This window comes from Coloeus monedula (assembly GCF_965178545.1).
Source record: "Coloeus monedula genome assembly, chromosome: 4".
Lineage (NCBI taxonomy): Eukaryota > Metazoa > Chordata > Aves > Passeriformes > Corvidae > Coloeus > Coloeus monedula.
Genome location: NC_138784.1, coordinates 17,091,968 through 17,114,050, shown reverse-complemented (window position 1 = coordinate 17,114,050; position 22,083 = coordinate 17,091,968). Strand labels below are relative to the sequence as shown.

The following is a 22,083-nucleotide window of genomic DNA, read 5'->3' as shown; positions in this document are numbered from 1 at the left end:
CATCAAGGCAAAACTGGTTTTATGCCAGCTGCAGAAAAAAAGGAAACCTTTGAAAATCCATCAAACAGCAAAATTACTTCCATTTCTTTAAATCTTCCTGCTGCACCTCTTTCAAAACTGTATCTGTAGAAGAATATGCCCTGTGAACACTCATGGACCACACACATCATTGCAGGAGCTGCTGTACTGCTCTGCCTGCCACAGGACCTGATGGTGGACTCCAGATAGGTACCTCTGAGACTCTGGTTTACCTGTGTCACTCCAGATATCTGTATTCACATGAAACACCTTTCCTATCGCATTCAGCACTGCAGAGGAGGAAGAAAGTTTGCATTCAAAGCTGTTTTAATGAAACAGCTGTAATTTTCCTAATATTTCTTACTGAGAAGTTGTTTCTTTCAAAATTTTTCATGCTTTGAAGAAATGGACAATTTTTATAGGTCTTTTTTGGTTTCCAGTTATTGGTTTTCTGCATTCAGGTTTCATTTAGCTTTCCAAGGCTGTTTTTGTTTTAAATTTCCTTCTTCTGTTCAATGGTAATTCATCAACCTGCTTACCAAGTAGGCACTTGCAATCAAATGATTTCAAAACTTTTCAAAACCACTCTATTTGAGAACCTTCCCAGAAAAAAATAAATAAAACAATCTGCTTTAAAAGGAAGTTTCTTCAAAAGGCTTGTATTTTCAACTCGAATAAGTAAGTAATTTCTCTGGTCACATCTAATGGAAAATGAAATTGTGAAACTTCAGTTGACAGGAATGGCACTTCAGTGGCAACACACTGACTTAGCAGCTGGCATTGGCATGTTTGGGGAATCTGTAGACAACAGAAAGCAAAAGCTAGGTAGTTAAGCAAGAATGGAAGAAACCCAAATCTACCCTACTCCAACATGCCCTCCAGAAACTTCATTTCTTTGAGCACTGTTAATAAAGCTACATGTGTAAGAATTATTTGTTAGCTGGATATTTTTAAACCAAGCAATACTGTTTTTCACCAGCTGTGTAAATGGCATGACCTGGAAATTAATGCCTGCATTTCTGTGCAGCAGGCACAGGCTCCTCCTCCTGGTGAGATTTTTTTAGATGGAGAATATGACTTTTTATTGACTTATGAGGACTGATATCATGCAGCTATCACGTAAGAAAGGATTGCTGGTACTTTCCCTGAATTAAGAGCATGTTGGGTTGGATTGGTTTTGGGGAGACCTTTTTTCTTTGCCCTGTCTCCCTTTGCCTGCATATTTGTCAGTGGTGCCCTCACTCCTATATATGGCAATTCAGTCATCCTTCTTCAGAGTCCCTTTGGCTACATCTTTGGCCCTTCTTCCCCACCTTTCCCTCAGCCACTGGTACCCTGCAAGGACCCATTGTCCTCACAGCCAAAATGCTTTGCTTCCTCTAATGGCATTCACCCACCTCTCCAGACTTAGCTGTTCCTTTAGCTCTTCTGGGACCTATGACCTGAACGATGGGAAGAGCAGAGGGAAGGAAAAAGGAGACAATAGGAAGAGGAGTAGCAGGAAAAAGAGAAAGACCAAAAAAAGAGAGAGAGTTCCATTTGCAGATTCACAGTTATATCATACAATGCTTAAGCTCATGGGAAATGGATCTCTGTTCTCTGCATCTGACCCTTTCACATCCATCTGTACACAGTTCTCCCAGATGGAGAGAAATGTCCAGTGAACCAGGCAGTTTCCAAAGACAAGATGTGGGAAGGTCTTATTTGGCATACATGAACAAAATGAGAGGCATCTCTTACTTCTCTCTTACAGAAATTAGCTCCCTTTCCCTCCTCCACAATGGCTTTTGCCCAGTTGTCTCAAACATCCAAAGCAGAAACTTGATGAAATCCCATTCCAGCAAATCCCTGGGAAGAACAACTACCAGGCCTCCCCCCACCTCCCTTCTCCTTGGCCAGTCTTCCCCTGGATCCACCATCCTGAAGCTCCGTGAAGAAAAAAACAACCTCTTGAAATCCACCAGAGAAGATGCGCTGTCTCCGACCTGACGGCTTTCCTCCCGCTTCCGCCGTTGCGGTGCCTCAGTCTTGGGCCACAAACACAGCATGGATGGTTTAGTGGACAATCACATTGCAATGTTTTAAATTTTTCTTTTTTGTTAAAAAAAATAAATAAAGTAAGAGGGAAGAAAAAGTTATACACACATGTATCACAGCATTTTCAAAAGGCCTTCTGCTGCATTTACATTAGCAGTTCAGCCTTGGTTGTAAGCCTGGATGTAAGGCAGCTGGAAGATTAAAACCGCATTGTTGGAAAGTCCGCTGAGATGTCCTCTTGGAGTTTTTTATTGTTTTCTGGTTTTATTTTCATAGATGTATTTTATTAATATTAATTATTATTATTATTTTCACTTGTTTGCATCTCTCTAAAGTTTGGCAGGCAAAGAGAAAATGCTTTTCTACTTTTCCTCACACATTCTGTCCATTTTGTTTTCTGCGTTTTAAGGAGAAAAAAAAAAAAAAAACAAAACCCCAAAACCAATGACAGGACAAGCTCCTGTAATTTTGTTTTAGAAAGAAAAAGAAAGTGGATGGGTTTCTCATAATAGCCTTGAGGAGGTACGTTGCTGAAGTGGCTCAAATGCTTCATTTGTTCCTTTGCTTTCTGTTTGCATTTTCCCTTCTGGCTGCAGTGGACATGCTTTTTGTGTCATCCCCCCCATGCCTCTGCCCCCACCATGTCCTGTACAGATTCTGGTTCCAGATTCCCCACATGGATCCCCTGTTCCCCCTCCCAAATGGCAGTAGGTAGATGCAACTGTAGGTTCATTTGACCTCTAAGGTATGATGCTGAAGTTAAGAGTTGGATGGAAGAGCCACGTGAGAGAAAAGCTTTCCCATCGCTGTGAGAAAGAATGAAGCAACACAGAGTCCAGTGGAGATGTGAGTGCCATGTTGGACTCAGCTCTACCTTGGCACTGGCATTGATTTGAGATTTTATATATATATAATTATATATACATATATATGCATGTATAGGCATACATAGGCATATATATATATATGTCTGTGTGTGTGTACTTGTTTGCTATTTGTTTTAGCACACTGTCCCATTCTCAGGTCTAGATTTGGGGCAGTTGGTCCTGGGGACAGGTTGGACAGAAGGGGCCAGAGTGCAGAAGAAGCCAGAGATCAGAGTGAGGCCCAGGCCCCCCCACGCACAGAACATGGACCAGCCATAGCCATGGCTGATGTCGTCGGGAAGTCCGTACAGGTAGCGGGGGTAGCGGGAGAGCTCAAAGTTGATTCCAGCCACGCACGTGCACAGTGAAATGATGCAGAAGGTTCCTGGAGGAGAGTGGGAAGGGGAGAAGGAGGAAGGAAAAAAACAAAGAGAAGTTAGAAGAGTGATAGACATACCCCTTTCCAAGCTGCCTGAGAAGAGCTGGTGCAAGCAGTAAGGAAGTGCCTAAAGGAAGATGTTTGTATAGAGAATGGCTTGGTCTGGAGGCTCCATGGGGAAAGAACTGAGTGCCACCAGAGCCTTGAATATTGATCTGCTGCTGAACAGAGCTGTATGGAGAAACTTCAACAGGAACAGTTTTTCATTATGAGCACTCCCTTGGGAACCAGAATGCTTCCTGGAACCATTGATTTTTCTGAAACTTTGCTTTAGACAAATACAGAGTGAATAATCTTGTTTTGACATTTTTGGGAGGGAAAATAACCTTGAAATTTTTGTTTGATTCTGATTTTTCAGTGATAGCCTTTATAGAATATTAAAGTATACTTGACATATTCTGGCTCTGTTGAAATATATGTTTAAAATTACATGGGAGATTTTCTTCATGCTTTTCTTATACCAAAATACAGAATTTTTCATTATACAGTCTCCTTTTAAATATCACTGTAAAAATCTTTAAATCCTTCACAAAACTCAGATTCTGCCCTCTGCATGACTCCAGTTTCAATCTAGATGCCCTCTGAAGTGTTGCTGAAATCTTCAAAATATCCTGTTCTTGTTTTCCATCTCTGCAGCAATATTTAATTTCTTATTTCTTCCTGAGAACACTGCGAGGACAAACTTCATAACTCTGTCAGGTGGTGTTATGGAAAGACACATGTATCAGATGAGCTGAACTTTATCCCACCCAGATGAGTCTAATTTTGATTTTTGGCCTCCAGCTTCATCGAAGCTAAACTCTGAGCTCCTGAAATGTCACAATTTTCACCCACACACCAAATAATGGATAGATACATATGTTACACACCTGCCACAAGAGATAACGACTCAAGTCAGCGTGAAGTTGGTATTTTATTTTTCCTCTCTAATTCCTCCCTTTGTAGCCTCCCTGAATTGCCTGGAGAGCCCTGGGCACAGAAGGCAACCTACGGGACTCGTGCTACAGGACACACACGGTCAGTCCTGTGTGTCCTCCCTCTGTTCATGCACGGATCAGTAACAGGTAAAGTGTGCTACCTGCGCAGCACGTCCTGCATCTGTTCACTAACAGCTGCTGGTGACAAATCTCCTCTTCTCCCTGGTCCCATCCCTGAACCAGCACAATCTTCCAAAGCAGTCACAGTCAGCCTAGTTTCAGTGACAAGCTCCTGTCTTCTGGTGTCCTTCTACTCTTTCCTGCCCCTGGTCCTGCTTCTCTTCTGCAACACTTATGCCGCTATTTCTCTGCAGCTTTGCTCTGTTTAGTTGCAGTTTCATTGAATTTGACACTCCCCACTCTGAATACAGATGTAAGATTATTTGGTGAATTCACATGGAATTTGGTTCAGAAACTGGGAGCATTTTCAGGAACATATACACATCACCAAAGTGTGTGCACTTTCCACTATACCCACCTCCTTTATTTAGTAGGAACATCACATAGGCATTGAACCTACAGGCAAATCTCTGTCATGGACCTACTGTGAGATCACTGTCACAGTTCTCCATTCCCTCTTCTGATCACTGCTGTGTCTGTTTGGATGGTCTTTTCTCCACTGTATTTTGGAACGTCACTTGTATATAGTGTCTGCTGTAAAGATCAGGTGCCTTCCCTAATGCCAGGTACAGTAAATACTCATATTATGGGAGTGTCACTGGGTACCAGTGAGGACCATTGAGCTGCAGCAGTAGGTACTATGCCTATTTCAAAACAGCCTTCTTGCCTCCCACCAGCACCCCATCAGTCTGCAATCAGTGATCTGGATTCTTGCAAAAGCCTTGTGAAATCCCAGGCTCTGGAGCTGTCTTTAGAGCTGCCCTATACTTCTTGAAAGCACAGAGCAGGATAAATGGGGAGATCTCCCTCCCACAATCCATTAGTCAAAAATCGGGTTGTTTGATTAGAAACCACATGTCCCTTCCACATTTTACTATGTTATTTAGGTTATTCAGTAATATGAAGATGTCTGACAAGAATGTGGCTGTTCCCTGTGTTCCGTGTCAGAATGACTAGTACATTGTGGGATCAGGGAAAAAATGATGCCTCAGAGGCACTGTGTTCTGAAGCTCATTTCAAACAGTTGTGGTTAGAAAATGACAGTGAAGGCCTTTCTTTGCTAGTAAGAACATGGTAATTTCAGCTCTCTCAAAATCTAAGATTGTTAAGAGAGGTGGGGGGGGGGGGGGAAATCTGTGTGGCCAGACTGCAGCTGCATTTGCTAAGGACAAAAGGGAAGGAAATAACTTTGGATTTCAAATACTCCCTGTGCTTTCACGCTTTGTCTTGACGGTTTTGATCACAAGCTCTTCAGTGCAATAAGTGTTGCTTACTTTTTGTATTTGAACAGTGCCCAATATATTGGCACTCCACCTTGCTGAGGGTATTCTGTCCCTTAACCAAGGAACAACAAAGAAGAGCAAGTAACAACAGAGAACTAAGCAAATCACAAGCTTGAGACTTCTCTAAAAAAAGCCTGCCCCCTTTCTGGAGAATGTGGTAACCCATGATGACAAATAATGACCGCCATGCACAATGTCACAGAGCACAGAGTACGGGTCTTCAGCTAGTCACCCCCCTGTGCTTCTGCAGGATGTCTTGTACAACACAGACTTATCTGTCTCTCTAGGGCTGTTCACTGCAGACACAAAAAATGCCATTTTATGCCACCTAGAAAAATCTTTATGGCCATTTTATGAGTCCTATGTGTTGCTTGTGTTCAGCCAAGCAAGGAAGTTCCCACTTATAGTTAATCTGGCCTCTCACCAGGAAGGCTGCTGATGAAAACCGAGTAAGCTTCCTACCTCATGACTGTTCAGTAGCTTTTCACCACAAACTGGCAATCATAACACAAAGGATCATCCTTGCAAATTGCACAATTGTTGGCCATTGTAATGAAAGAGTAATGGGTAAAAGGGATGCAGAACCTGAGCTTACCCGCGGAAATGAAGCCTCTGCTAGTCCAGGTAAGACATGGAGCTGAGGTGGCAGGAGGAGGGAGGCTGTCATTCCTGCCCATGATGCTCTGCACTGCAGACATGGTGCTTCAGAGGCAGCAGGACTGCAGGAAGTCATGAGCATTCCCAACCCTGTGATTCTTTTTCTCCCTAGAAGTCAAACTGAACCCTTATGCAGTTTCCTGCCAAGTTTTTGCTGTCAGTGAGGTTCCCTCCCACATGTGCACTAATGCCCCAGATCCCCTGGAAACTGCAGCAATACAAACTTTAATTTCTTTGTGAAAACACTCCCCCATAGCTGTGGTTCAAGCAGGTGACCAGACCTGAAGGCTGGTGGTCCAGCCATGGCCCTGATGCACAGAATGTGAATGACAGGTGGTTATAAGAGCTCACTGGTAGATGAACTGCACAGGGAGATAAATCCATCAGCAGCAGCTGGGGGAAGCAGAACTCACAAAGTTCTGTGTGCTGGGATTTACACATTATCCTCCTAAGTGAAACACTAATGAATGAGACGAGGCAACAGTGGGATTTTTGACAGGTAATTCACGTGTCACTGCAAAATGCTTCAGTCAGGTGAGAGATGAAATTTCATGTAAAGCTGTGTCTGTGCCATAGAAACTGCTGTTTGACATGTAGTCAAACCTCCATCCTGACTCCTTGTCAGGTAGCCTCCCTTCATCTTGGCCTAGTTTTGACAGTGCCTGTCCTGCTAATGGGCTGATGATCATCAGTGGTTTGAGAACCTAAGATATTAAATACCTCTTGGTTATCTTGTGCCTGTCTTTCTTATATATTACAGAAGAATATTAAACATTACACTGAATGTCTCTCTCATTTAGATTGGAAGGGTTTTTAGGACAGAGATGAACTTATTTGCTATATATGTATATAAGATGGGGGTCCTGCCATCCTTGCTGCAGGGGCAGACAGAGTCTGAAGAGGGATGGCAAGGAAAGGTAATATCGGTGTTGGCCAAAGCCTAATTCCATGTGGATTATGAGTCAGAGCCCTTTGCTGTAGCTGTTTTCAAGCATGATTATATCAAGCAGTGCCATGGGCCTCTGCTGCAAGGAATTAATTTTTTCTTATTTGTAAATGTCCCTTTCTTTCCAGTCAGCCCAGCTGTGTGAGGGTCTGTAATGCCTCCAAATGAGTTTTTAAACCTCACCTCCAGGGGAGACCAAAACTGCTTGTGAGTGAACTGATTTAAACACAAACAGGCTCAAATCATCCATATTAAATCTGTTTGAATTTTCCCTGATGCTAGTATCCCCATGAACCATGTCAGAAGCCATGTCCTTCACCCACAGACCTGGCTCAACTTCCACAGTGATAGAGCTTGAAGGATTTCCCAAGCTCCGTGGTGTTTTGTGAGACAAGAACTGGTGCCTTTCTTAGATGCACTGCAGATGAAGGTGAGCCTTCGTGGTGCTAGGGCACAAACAGACCCTGCTGGCAGGAGCTTCATCTAAACATCCTCATCCTTATTATTGGGGAAGAGGTGTCTCACTGGAACCTAAAGGAGACATCACCAATTTGAAGTCATGGGAAATCCAAAAAGCCAGTAATTAAAATGATCTGGGCACCAAGCCCACCTCTGAGACCCTCCTCTCTACAGATAATTTATCTCATGATTTGGAAATCTCTTCTTTCGCATCTGACAGAATGATGCTCATTATCTCCCTTCCCCCCACAACAGATAGAAATGACTCACGAACTGTGCCGTCAGATGTACAAAGTAAACAACCCCAAAAACTGATTCTTCTCACCTTCTGTTATTTTTTAAAACATATAGAAATGTCAAGTATTACTTATAAATTAGCAGATAAAAAGAGAACCACAAAGTTCTGGATTTTATGATGTCCTTTGAAACCATGCAGTTTTCAAATAAAGGTAAATCTCTGCCTTTTAAAGTATTTCTAGTAGCTTCTTGTGGCCACTAATGTATTTGGAAGGAGTGCTGTTTACTTAATTATCATCACTTTCTTTTATTATAGGGCTATGGGAGAAAAAAAATCTCACAAGTGAAACAACATTATCTTTACTTTCTCTCTGCCCTACTAACTTTTACTGTTTTCAAGGTACATCAAACAAACAAATAAAATTAGGTCTGATCCTACAGTGGAGTATGCAGCGTTAACTATTTAAATTATATCCCAATCAACTGAAATTATTAAAGAATACACCGAATTCCCTCCCAACACAGTGATGACAAAAGCCTTTTGGAGGGAGGGAGCAGCTTTGCAGTAAACTCCTGTGCACGGATTAAACGCCTCAGCAGCACGCAGCTCTTGAGAACACTTTATTGCTCTGTGCATACACGCATAGAATATAAATTATTGCTTAATTATGTACTGTTCCAGCAGAAGCAGCTTGCAGCATCACCAATAGGTTGCAGAACAGCAAGGGGCTTACTGGAAAATTGCCCTTATGAAAAAAGAGGAGATGGAAGGATAAATCTGACTGGGTGATAGAGATTTAGTGCGGTGTCCTTGTGAGATTACATCCCCACCTGGGCTGGGACTTAATGCATTTTTATCTTATAACATGGACCAGATAAACTGCAGGGTCTGTCATGATATTGCATTATAGCCACTCTCAGAATGTGATTTGGCCTTTGGCCTCCTGCCTCACAAGATGCCAGAGGTGCTCAGTGCATGCCAGAGCTGGGCACCTGCTGTGTGTCACCTCCCCTGTGTGCCTGTCTATGATTGCTGCTGCACAAGCTGGACCGTCTTATGGCACCAGAGGATTATGTGTCCTCAGCCACAGCCCCAAACGCGTAATGGGGACCATCCTTAGGCTTGTGTAAATCAGTATCATATACATAGGAACAATGGTACAGCAGCTGAGGGCTGAACCCCAGTTTGCTCTGCTGATACAAGTGTCAGTCCGTATTTCACACTGCAGATTTGCACACGGTGACATTTCCATGACCGTCTCCCTCGGGGCATAGGACTGCACTGGGAGTCGACACCCATGCTGTGCACAGCAGCAGCCGGTGAGCTACAGCGATGAGCAAGCACTCTGAAGCTGTGAGTAGGCACGTAAGGCAAAAGCAACACTACTTTGCTAAAGGCTCGATGGTTTGATGGACTAGGGAGAAAAGAAAGCTTTCAGATCAAAGCCTGAGTGAATAACCCTCTGATTACTTTAGCAATGGTGATTGCTATGACCCACCCAAAATAACCTAACAATAATAAAGTGAGTTGACTACAGGCATTAAGCAAACATAATGGGCCATGAACTTGCAGCCACAACACAGGAGACAGCAAAAATTGGGCCAGTTGTAGTACTGTGATATGACTCCGATTTTACTGGGAGCAGAAAGGAAAGAAAGGACCTCAACGTCAAAATGTAGAAACATTCTAATCCAAGGTTAGTGAAATTATCCCATCCACGTGCTGGCAAGCACCATGCTTGGCAACATACAGAGGCTACTGGCAGGTTCTTTCATCCCCTGCAGTGTAGTGCTCACAGCATGACCCAGGCAGAGGCCAAAAGATTAAACAGAAAGGGCACTGGAGAGCTGAACAAACTCAAGTGACTCCATCACACCTCAGATTTGCCTCAGATGACAACACATAAGTTTAGTATCAAGCTGTACCTTAGGCAGGTGCTTCTCACCCTAGGCATTTGTCAGAGCTAAAGGGAAACTTGTGGAGTCAGGTTGGGTTTGCCTTGTCCCAGGACATGTTCTGTAGCATGAGGCATCTGCACCACATTGCATCTGGTCTTTTGCTAATGAGGTCATCATGCCTTTCTATAAGTAGGACCATTTTCTTCCAGTCAAAAAATTGGACATCTCTCAGAAGGAGTCTCAGAGAGTCTCAGATTCATGTAATCTTTCTTTTGTAGGAAATTTTAAATTGCTGATTGTCAAGTGATAGATGTTCTTCAAGACAAGTGAGACTGGAGAACAGGTACAGCACAAGTAAATTCAGTGCAGCCTTCTTCCATACGGCCTAGTGTGTGCCACTATAAATACTCCTAGAGGGAATACTTTCAGGTCTAAAAGGATAGTCATTCACATGCCTTTTTAATCCTTTTGTATGCTGAAAGCAGTACTAAAGAAGCCATTGGGAGCTTGGGGTGATGGTGGTGGCTACCTGATTTGGATATTTCCCCCTTTAGGTGCTCAAGAAAAGCCTATCTACTAATTTTTTTTCAAGTGACCAAAGGACTGTTTGCTTGTACAACTTTCAGGATCTTTACTGCAAAAGTCTCTGGGCTCTGTTACTGTTTCCCTGAGTTGACCTACCAGGAACAGAAAAATCCTTTCTATATGTGCTGATACAGTTACTGAGATAAAATAGTCAGAAATCAAAATAAGATGCAATTTTGTCTGGTCAACAAGAACCACTTAGTGCAGGACACCACTATGAAGTTCATGTCATCCACATGAATGCTTACAAGCAACACACTAGACTGACCCTTTATAGACTTAAAGGATCATGCTGAAATCTACTTTCCTGTTGCAGGGGAAATACCTGCTCATCCTCTGAGCCCACACAAGTACATTGGCATGGCTGATCTCTGTATGCCATGCAAGAGCCAGGTGGGGCAGAAATAAGGAAGGCCCTACTCATTTATAGTTTCCACCAGGTCCAGTTGCTTTTTAAGTAGAGTTTCCAGTATCCAACTGGACTCTGTCCAGGCAGATTAAACCAAGCAAGTGTGGCAGTGATTTGCTCAAGGGGATTATTGTTTTTCCAACCTGACAGCCTGAGGAGCAAAGAAGGTGAATCTAAACCTGCTTTAGTCTCTGCGTTTAACAAAAAGATCTGCCACACACAGAGATTTCTCCCCCATTCCCTGTGTAAGGATGTCTTTCTGTCTAGCAAATCATGCCTGTGTTAATATTCTTTCTGTTGCACGTGCATTCTTTCCTCTTATATGCCAGGCATGCAAACAGCTCAGCAAAATTGTCTTTTTTAAACACCAGCCCAATAATAAATGCCAGCTTTATTTTCATTGTCTTCCTTTGGCCTTGATGCATCTTGCCATTGGAATTCAGAAGCCAGCAACAGATCAAAGACCTAGTGACATTATTAAAGGATACGGGACAACCACTGAATTTTAAAACACACAGTACTTGTTTTCCAGGGCTGGGCAGGAAAGTCTTTTGTATTTCTATGGAATCTGTCTCCTCTGCTTTATTTCTCCTTCTGTCAGCCCCTAAAGACCTACTGACATCCCTGAGAAGCAATTTGATTGCATGCCCTTCACGGACTGCACTGAGTTGTCTGTTCTCATAACTTTAGAAGGTACTGATGCTTCTGCCAGTACCTCCCATCCTGGTGAGGGAGAAATTACAAGTCAGTATAGCTGACTTAAAATGAACACACAGAGGAATATGAACAGTTCTTCTCGCTGAAAGGCCAGACAGAACTGACTCCTTAATTTACTGTACACCAAGTTCAGGGAGACAGATCTGAGCTAGCACAGAAAAACAATGAATTTAGAGACGCGCATACACTACTTGCCCTGTCTTTTGCTCCAGACTGTAAGATCTCTGCACCTCATTAAAGAAGCTTTTTCTCTCCTTCTCCTAAGTGCCAGTGCTCTCCCGTGATCAGGTACAAGGTTGGTGGAATTGTGTTGGTATTTCTTCCCCCATAGCCTGCAAGTGCACATCTAGGAGCATCAGAAATAAGCCACAGGAAAAAAAAAATCCACAACACATTTGAAGGTTGACTTTGAAGTCAGCTGATAATGTTTCCATGGAGATCAAATGCTATGGAGTTGACAATGAATTCTCTTGTTGAGCCTTCCAGGGCAAAAAAAAGGCAAAGAACAATACTTCTAAATGACTACACTCTGCAGCACAGTAGTGTTATTGACTTGCAAAAACCACATCTATATCCCAACCCCTATTTTCTTACGGGGATGTTAACTCTTAGGTCTCAACATTTCAATGCTAGGTGTGCCAGTATTCACCTAGAGAAGCAGATATATTCGTGAGGCACTGGAAAAACAGAGCGTCTAATGAAAATAATATTCTATGAGAAAAAAGATATAACTCTGCATTTGAACTTACACTGTAAATGAAAATTATGATTCTCCTTGAGGAGTATTATAACATGAAATTATAAAAGAGCATGTCAGTGGCTGATATGCAGTGACACACAGATGTCTGTACTGCGAAAGTGGGTGATCTTTCATATTTCCAGAGAGTATCCTATTTCCTTTTCAAAATGAGTGCCAGCATAAATAAATAAATGCCAAATGTGTTGTTGGCTCACCAGAAAGCAGAGAGAACTACTAGAAGTAAAGATGTAACAATGCTCTGCTTTTTTAAGCATAAAAGGCAGAGCATTGAGAGCCTTGTCCTGCTGTCAGCTGAGCACCTTCTTTCTCAGCTGGGAAATGCTCAACAGGCCATCTTGGCATTATATTAACCCCAAAAGATGTCAAAGGGGATGTATGTCTGCTTGGGTGATTTCCTAAATATTTATTTTTTGAGTGAAAATAGGAAATTAGCTAGCATTCAAAAGGCAAGGGATAACAATTGCTAAAGGCTGATTACTAATGGTTCACTTGTCTGGATGAAGGTGCACCTCCAGTTCTACCCCCGTATCAGGACACATATACATATAGTGAACCTGTATCCATATACATATGTCTGGACATGTATCCATCAGTGGCCTAATTTTGAAATACATAAAAAAAGAGCCACTCTTCAGACTCCAGAAAGCTGGCCTAAAATGCGACCAAGGAACATGACCTTCAACCAGGCCTGTGAGAGACACCACAAACTGTGCAGGGAGAGATGTTTTAAAGGAATCATAGAATTACTTAGGTTGGGAAAGACCTCTAAGATCATCGAGTCCAACCATTAACCCAGTACTGCCAAATCTACCACTAAACCATGTCCCTAAGTGCCACACCTACACATCTCTTGAATGCCTCCAGGGATAGTGACTCAACCTCTTCCCTGGACAGCCTGTTTCAGTGCTTGACCACCTTTTTGGTGCAGAGAATTTTCCTATTATCCAATCTAAAGCTTCCCTGGTACAATTTGAGGCCATTTCCTCTTGTTCTATCCCTTGTTACTTGGAGAAGAGACCAACTCCTTCATAGCTACAATTTCCTGTCAGGTGGTTGTAAAGAGGAATAGTCACCCCTGACCCTTCTTTTCTCCACAGTTAACAACCCCAATTTCCTTGGCCACTCCCCATAAAGAGGGACAAATCCTTAAAAGTGAAGAAAAAGGATATTTTTAGAAACAGGTCGACTCTTTTTTCCTGAATATGCATGCTCTTGGCCTTGTTACATTACTTCCTGATGGGCACAAAGCCTGCATGACTGCTCTGAGCTCTGCTTCTCCTCCCAGGTCCCAGAAGACCCTCATCAGCTCCTTTTCTGCCTTCCACAACACCCTTGTCATGTGTTTGAGAGTTTTAAACAATTAAGAGCCTTTGAGAGGTTTAAACATTTAAAGCCTATTAACGCTGTACATTAACTCAAGCTCATTCCAACTCAAAGCCTTAAATCACTTTAGAGCATAATGCAAAATTTAACCAAAAGCACAAGTAGGAGCCAGAGCGTTCATGTGTGTGGTGAGGGAGGCATGGCAAAGGAGGGACTTGCTTTGTTGTGCTGAGGCTGGTCTCAAAGACTTTCATAACCCATTTATGGCATCACTTGATACAAACCAGCCTTTGTCTCCATCTGGAGGTCAATCCACATAAATAAGTTCTCACAGTGGTTGGTAGGGAGTTTTGCCAAATTTTTAAGCTCATCTGCAGTCATCATTAATTTAGTACCTCCCACAGGAATAAAACATGATTGGTATTTCATTTTTTCCAGTGTTCCAACCTTCTTGAATTATAAATACTCTTATAGGTGGCCAAAGGTATTATGCCTTTGTGAAAACTGTATTTATCCCAAGCTTCACAGTTCACATTCCAGTAACTTACTGCAGGTCTTGATTTTTCTATAGATCACTTGCTGCTGTTTAAGATCTGTATGCACACACTTCTGCACACACATATGCATTTACACTTGCCTTTCCATAGGGAAAAAAATATTTGATGTAAACTTTCTAAAACTAGTCCTTTTTGGAAAGAAGCACAAGAAACTGAACTTGCAAAGAATAACGTTGTGGAAATGAAAAAAATAAATATGAACACAGGAAATACCTTCCCTATTCAGTGTTGTGATTGATCATGTCACTACAAGTAAACATTCTGAAGAATGGGTAGAGACCTTGATTATTAATGAAAAATAGAAATCCTAGGTGCCCTGTGGGACCGATCATATTTCCCAATGCATTCCAAAGAATGGCTCTTACTTTCTCCCTTTGTTTATCTTTCTCTTTCCTCTTGGCAGCTACTATGAAGGTACTTCATAACTGCCTAGGAGATGTCAGTCACAGAGCTTTGCCTTACACTTGCTGCATTAAATTGCTCCATTTTTGTTTCTTAAATTATTCAGCAGTGGAACGATTATTTTGAGATGACAGGACCACAGTTGTGTAGAATAAATACTCTTATTTTCTACCGTTATGTGCTATTTTCAAAGTACAGTGAGTCTAATTTGGGCCTCAAATGACTCAACAGCTGGTAACGATCCATGGCTGCAAATACACAGATGCCTCCGTTGTCATCTCCTAACTAATGCACAGCACAGGCAGAGGAAGCACAGCACAGAGGCTCGGGGATTTGGAAGACAAGGCTCTCTGTGGAGGTGGGAAAGAAAGAGGATATGGACGTGTGCAGCTCAGCTGTACTGACAGCAGTGCAGCATGGGCTCCCAAGCCCTGTTTTGAAGCCCTACTTTCTGATGGAGTTGGCATCCCAGTCTGGTCATCAGCTCCTGGGCACAAGGAGTCATGCTGTGACAGCTGATGGCACTGGCACAAAGCCCTGGGTGTGTCCTCATCCCTGCTGGCACCTTGCAACAGCCCCGAATGAAGTGGGGCACGGCTAGGGCAGGAGGTGACCCAGCCTAAATGGTCGGTCCATCCTCTGGCTGGGAGGATAATAAAGCATTTTGACTTATCCCTAGACAGAGGAAAGGAATATTTTGGAAGTATTTCTGAGAAGGCTAGAAATTACTTATAAAAAGCTGCTTCTCCCTAGTTTAAAATATAAATAAGAACACGTTCATACATACATAAGTGGGTTTTTCTTTCTTTAATAAACATTCTCTCTTGTATATCTGAAATAAAGCAGTGCATTATGCCAACACACCTGCATAACTTAACTTTTTATTCCTTCTCACACATATTTCCTGCCTGCTTATCTTTACTGCAGCATTGGAAAGAAGAGGTGTTCACCTCTGCTTTGGGAAAGATTTGAAGCTTTTCTAACCCTGACCTAGGTCCTCTGAGTATGGACAGGCTACAAAGAGTAATGTCTCTGCAGCACTCTTAGAGGGGGTCAGAAGAAACCCGAATCAGTGGCAGAAATGGAACTGGCAAATGGCACTTGAAACCCCCAGACTGGTGAGGAGGGAGGAGGAGAGGATGAAAGAAATTCTTGATGTTTTTGAAAGCGAATGCTAGGACAAAAAATCAGGCCAGAAAAGCTCCATACTACTACTTTATGTGTGCAGCATGACTTCCAAGTCTTTCATACCAGTAGAAAGGGGAGTTTCAGACTCCTAAGCAAAGCTCCAAGCCCAGCACCTCATGCAAAAATATCGCTAGGCAAAGACAAGAAATGAGCTGCTACATGAGCCTCCAGATCATTTTATTACAGATCTGCATGGTCAAGCCAAATCACATGAATAAGGGCATTTAACAGCTGGAATAATTTTCAAATAGACTAATTAGAGACTGAATTATTAATGGTAAAATTTCTAATTGGCTCAAAGCAAGGTTACAGCAAGAAACTCACTTGACTTTGCAAAGAATAATGAATATTTGCAAGGCTAGTAAAATTACATGCTTCTCTAAGGAAATTGTTAGCGAATGAGGAAAAAACCCTGAAGTCATCCTAAAGTGTATGTCACAAGACAAAACTGGCAGAGACCTGATAAGAGTGAAGAGAACAGGTAAAAACAGTAAACAAGCGCAGAGATGATTTATTGCATTTATTTGCAGTAAATTTGGAACAAAATAAGACAACGCAGAAGTCTCTCCCTGAAGGGGCTGCCTTGTTAGGCATGCAGTAAAACCCCAAACTATTTCACTGAAATGTGTTCTCAGTACAAATTACAGACTTATGAAGGGAAAATACATGAATGTGCAGCTGAAGAACAGAGCTCTGGTAAGGACGATAAAACGTCATTCTTTGTCAGTCTTTTAATACATTTACAAAGGCAAGTGATGTAGTTTTCGCCAGGGATAATTGTGTGCTGAAGCAAGTACCAGAACATGATATTGGAAGTGCCATTTTGTATTTCCAGCTGGGACAACAGACAGCAGTTCAGCAGGGAAGTGCCCAAGGTAGGGAGGGGGAGGATGCAATCACTGCCAAAACACTGGATCATGCCACCAGGAGGCAGCCACCCCACTTTCCCCACAGCAGGCACTGATGAGGAAGAAAAGGGTTTTGAAGCATTTAGGTACAAAGTCACCCCTGCCCTCAAATTAGAAATAATGCAAGCAGTATGATATTTCAAAACAGGTGACTGAAATCAGCTGACCTGGGAAAACATCAGGCTATCCGAGATTGTCTTTAAAAGATGATTTTATAAAGCAAGTACAACAACAGAAGGTGTGGTGAGGTTGGGTTTGCATGGCTGCAAAACTAGCAGAATCTGAGATGCTGAAACAAGAAAATCCTATGGATGAATGTGCAGGAGAGCAGGTAGAAAAAACTAGGGTTAGATGGATATACAGCTTGTTTGCTGATCATGATACAGGAAATATTCATAAACAACTTGATGGAGAGCTAAAAGAAGGGATTCCTAGAGCCAATGGAATTTGCCTTGGTAGAGTTACCAATGTGGCAATTCGTAGCATCTCAGCTCTTGGGAGATGGAAGTAAAACTTGACGATATTGGTTAAATTAGCTGTCGGGGGAGTGAAGACACCAATCAAAAGAACTGACATGTTTGCTATGATAATAAACCAAAAAAAGGTCAAGGATTTGAATACATTCAAAAGAACTGCTCAAAGCCAGAAAATGTGAACACCACTTCCTGGGAACTGATGAGGTGGCCACATCTAGACTTGAAAAAGCAAAGGTATAGTTCTGGTGCAAATAAAGCTGCTTTGGTCAACACACAACATATGAAATGCCCCACATGCATTTCCTCAGAGAGATGTTTAACTGAAATCCTGTTACACTAGGTACTTGATGAGCATGAAAGCATCAGGTTTGCCACAGGACTCTAACATTTGGAAGTAGTGTTACAGATGCTCCTAAGGTTCCACAAATAGTTATAAAATTACAAAATTACTGGATGGAGCTTTTACTGGTGCACAGATTTTCAGTAATTTGCATGAAGAGAAAACACAAGACCCTGCAAGAGGATGTGCTTGGAGTCATGTATAATTTGAGTGTGACCCACTTCTGTTACAGAATTAACTAGTCTCAAGCAAGATTAATAAAATGGACTAATCACAGTGAAATTTAAGAGCACAGTTCCCAATGGAAAAACTCTCAAAAAGATAAACTCTCAGACCTTGCAGGACAAAATGATACTGACAATACTGAAATTAAACTACAACAGATAGTACAATTCTGGGTACAGAAGGCCGTGCAACAGTACCATCATGCAAAATGAGATAAAAAGTGCTAAACATAATTTACAGTATCCATCCAGCTCTGTACAACATGAGGGACTGAAAAAAAATCCTACTGTGGACAGGCAAACGCTGTCATTCAAGATAAGGGATCCAAGTATAAACTGTACAATAAAACCGAAAATTATGGAAAAGAACTTTGGAAGCCGTAAGGGATCTGTGATTGCTGTTGATACAGATACATTTGGACTAAACAGAAAAGATGAATTATTAATAGTTTTTAGCTTGTTACAAAACATGCAGAATAGCAGTGTAAAACACACTCTAAATCACAGTTTACATGTCCTGGATTCCAGATGAGCTAATACCAGATAATAGCCAGCATTTCGTAAATGACTTGTTTCAGCAATTTGCTTGAGAAATTGGATCAAGCAAAGCAAAGCAAGTCCTTATGAGGCACTGCCACATAGGTTAGCAAGAGGATGGTTTGGTAAATATAATAAAGAACCAGAGGTCCAAGCAAACCACATCTGGTCTCGTTAGATTATTATAGCACACTTCTCAGTGCTCTGTTGAGATTTCCTGTTCAAAGAATTATGGGCAATAAGGGACAAACCCCATAGATATGTTAAGCCAGCAATGTTCAAACATTGCAAAAGAGCTATTTTTCTAGAAATAAAACCAGTACAAATACTACAAACATAGCCAAGACAAGTGGTGTTGCAAATGGAAGGGAAGGCTAGATTTCAGTTGGATTCTATAGCTACCAATTGAACACAGTCTCCTGTCAGCTGCAATGAGGTCAGATGGCAGAAACCTTCCAAAGCAGTTTTCCCATTATTGGACCTGAGAAAGAGTTAGGCAAAACTGAGAGGCACTCTGGCTCCATGCAGTTTAAGAAACAGAATGGTAATATGTTGACAGCATTCATGGCATGACAGAAGCAGTTTTGTATTCAAACACCATCCAGCAATAAAAAAGTTTAAATTAAAAGATTCATTGGCTGTAAAAGGAAGGACTGTCTAACACATGACACAGCCTGAAAACATTGATAGCTACTGACTTTTAGATTAGATGGCTCTAGTTGTGTATTTTATTAACTGACTGCTTCAGTTTGTAGATGTTACTTTATGCCCATTTGCTGTTAAAGGAAATTGGTATGGCAGTTGCTACTGACTTGTGCAAAACAAGAAAGAGAGTAACCTTTGGGTAATACTGATCCACGTGTCTGCGCTGAAGCAGAAAATAAGTTTGATCTCCTCCCAGCACATCTTTATTTATAATATTACACTTCTTGACAGAATTTGGCAGATAAAATAATCTGGTGCCTCTCATTTCAATTAGTTTCAGGTTCCAACTGCTGGATCTGGTTATTATTTTGTCTATGCAAAGAGCATGCTACTATCAGATGGCTTCTCACTGCATAGGTACTTTCACTCTGTGTTCAAGTCAATTATAAACCTTCTGTTAAACAGTTTCAAACAATTGGCTTACTGTGGCATGGTGTCTGTTTCTTGTTTTTCAAACCACAAGTCATTCTTACAGCTCTTCTGCAAACCTCTCCCATTCTTTCCACATCCTTCTTTAGTATTGACACCTGATTAGGATTCCAGAAATAGCTTTGCTTAGCCCAGAGATAACACCACCTGATGGTCTCATTGTATATTCCATAAGAAATAACCCATTTAGCAGTTGCATTGCACTGAGAGCTCCTGCACAGCTGGATGATCCCAGCACCCATGATTCCAGAGACCTTTTCAGAGTCCCTCCTCTCTGACAGGGAGCATCTTGTTCCGTGGGGATGACTGAGGCTGTTGTGTGACCTTGGCTCTATCTCCACTGAAATGTGTATTGTTTGAGCACACCAAAAGATGGCTTTGCAAGCTGAGTGACCCATTCCACTACATGTGGTTACATTGAATCTCTTTTCACCTGAAAACTTTTCAGTCATCTTTCAAATCACTAACGAATAATGTTGAGCCAAAAGGTAATCTCTGCAGCTGCACTAGAAACCCATATATAATGCTAATTTCCAAATAGTAAACAAGACATAGCTAGTTTCTAATAAGTTTAAGTTTTCTGTATTTATTTAGTATACTCTTAATGTTTTAATCTGAATGTTTTGCTGTAGTAACTTAAATACCACACAGATATCTGAACAGATTAGAGCAAAATGGCCCCTGTGCAAACTAAGCTTTTAAATACATGAGAAACACCAAGCTCATCTGGCAAGCCATTGCCCATAATGTTTTGACACCCACAACAAAACATTTACAGACATCCTCACAAAGACCAGTGTGTGCTTCCACAAGGTCCTAGCAGACTTCAAATGTGTTTGCGGGCACAGAGAGAACTGATGTCTAATGTCACCAGCACAACATCACTAGAACATAAATACTTGTTACTCCAGCACTTAACTCCTCTTCTGGGACTACAGAATCTTTCCTCTATGTGACACACTGATCTGTGTCACACCACAGTACAGATAAACAGATGATAAAGTGCACTGAAGTGGTGATCTGCCTGGAGGGCAAAAACCCAGCTAAACAAAAATTACCAGCAGAGAAAAGAAAAGATAACAGAAGTAGTGGTGTTCACTTTGAGACATTCACCCAGAGCTGTGTTTGGGTCTTGACTCTCACACCCTTCATTTCAAGTAGCTGTGCCTTGAAATTTGCTGCTAACAGAAATTTGGATGGCATCTGTAGTAAGGAAGGCTGGTACATTACATGGGAAATGTTGGATGACCTTGAGGGCTGCTGTAGTAGGAATGGGAAGAAGTTCAAAAGCACAGAGTGTCAGGGCATGTACCTGGGGAATAATAAACAGAACCTCTGCTGTAAATTGGGAGAGCATCAGTAGGAAAGTACAAAGGTGGAGAAAGGCCTGGATGTATCATCCAGCTGCAGGATGACTGTGGGTCTCCAGTGTGATGCAGCATGAAAAAGCAAATACAACCATAAAATATTTCAGGCAAGGAATTACCAGCAGGGGAAGAAAACCATCACACCACTTATACAAGGTCTTGATTAGACATTGTTAGGGAATAGTCCTTCTCATCCATATTTGAAAAAGGCAAGTATGAACAAGAACAGGTAGCAGTAAGGGCTGCTGGGTTGATAATTGTTCTTACAGAGACAAGTCTACAAGACAGTCTATGTAGAGTGGAAAAAAGAAAACAGAATACCATTGCTCTTCATAGGTACAGCAAAGAAAGAGACATATAAACTAAAGGTTACATTTGACTCAAGAACAACTGATGAGTAATAAATATAGATTATAACTTTCAGCACAGTTTCTAGGTATCAAAGTGTCCCACTGTGAAATAGGATAGTGGTGAGACTAACATCTACATAATACTCAGATTTTTATTACTGAGCTTACTAAGTGATAGTGTTATTTGCAACAAGAGAATACTGTACTAAAAAACTCAGATGGCCCTTTCTACTACCATGAGTTACAGATACTGTTTTGTGATAGAAGTAAAATGGCTGGGTTACTATGGAAGTAACTATGGCTGGGGGATCCTTGATGTGTACCAGAAGGAGCTCAGAATAAAACCAAGTCCAGATCAAGTAAAACAACTCTGAAAACATATTTTCAGTGACTTAGAAAAGGAGAGACATGTGGAAAGAGGGAACATGAAAACAAGAAATATACATTCCTTCAAACACCATCATCCTTACCTCCCATGAGGAAGAGAAGCCCTGCCACATACTGCATAAGGCCTCGATCCCAACAGCACCCCAGCACGCCGATAATCCATCCAAAGAGGATGATGGCCACAGCCATGCCCATGAAACCAGCTGTCATCCTGCGCAGATCTGCAGTGGGGAAGACAGAAAAACAACATGAGTGGGAACAGCCATAAATCAGCATCATCAGGGGTTCATATCTGTCTTAATCCAAAATGCTACTGATCTGCAAGGACTTCAGTGTGTGTTGGTGTAGGATGTTGGTGTGGTGGTGTGTTGAGTAAGGATGATTCAGAGCGAGGACAAACCATAAATTAAGTCACTAGCTTGGGCTGGCAGGAGAGAGAGCAGGTGACTATTTTACCACACAATGAAGCTCAGTGCAGATG

The 22,083-nt window shown here is 41.8% G+C and overlaps 1 protein-coding gene across 1 annotated transcript in view; it reads right to left on the bottom strand.

The window, feature by feature from the left end:
* Positions 1–3,055: 3,055 nt before the first annotated feature.
* TMEM178B (transmembrane protein 178B) overlaps positions 3,056–22,083 on the bottom strand; it is a gene marked incomplete at both ends in the record, with an annotated part of 208,355 nt that continues 189,327 nt past the window's right edge. Inside the window, 2 exons of the mRNA XM_082280059.1 lie at positions 3,056–3,306; positions 21,686–21,823. Coding sequence (XP_082136185.1) covers positions 3,056–3,306; positions 21,686–21,823 — 389 coding nt within the window. The remainder of the gene's footprint in view (positions 3,307–21,685; positions 21,824–22,083) is intronic.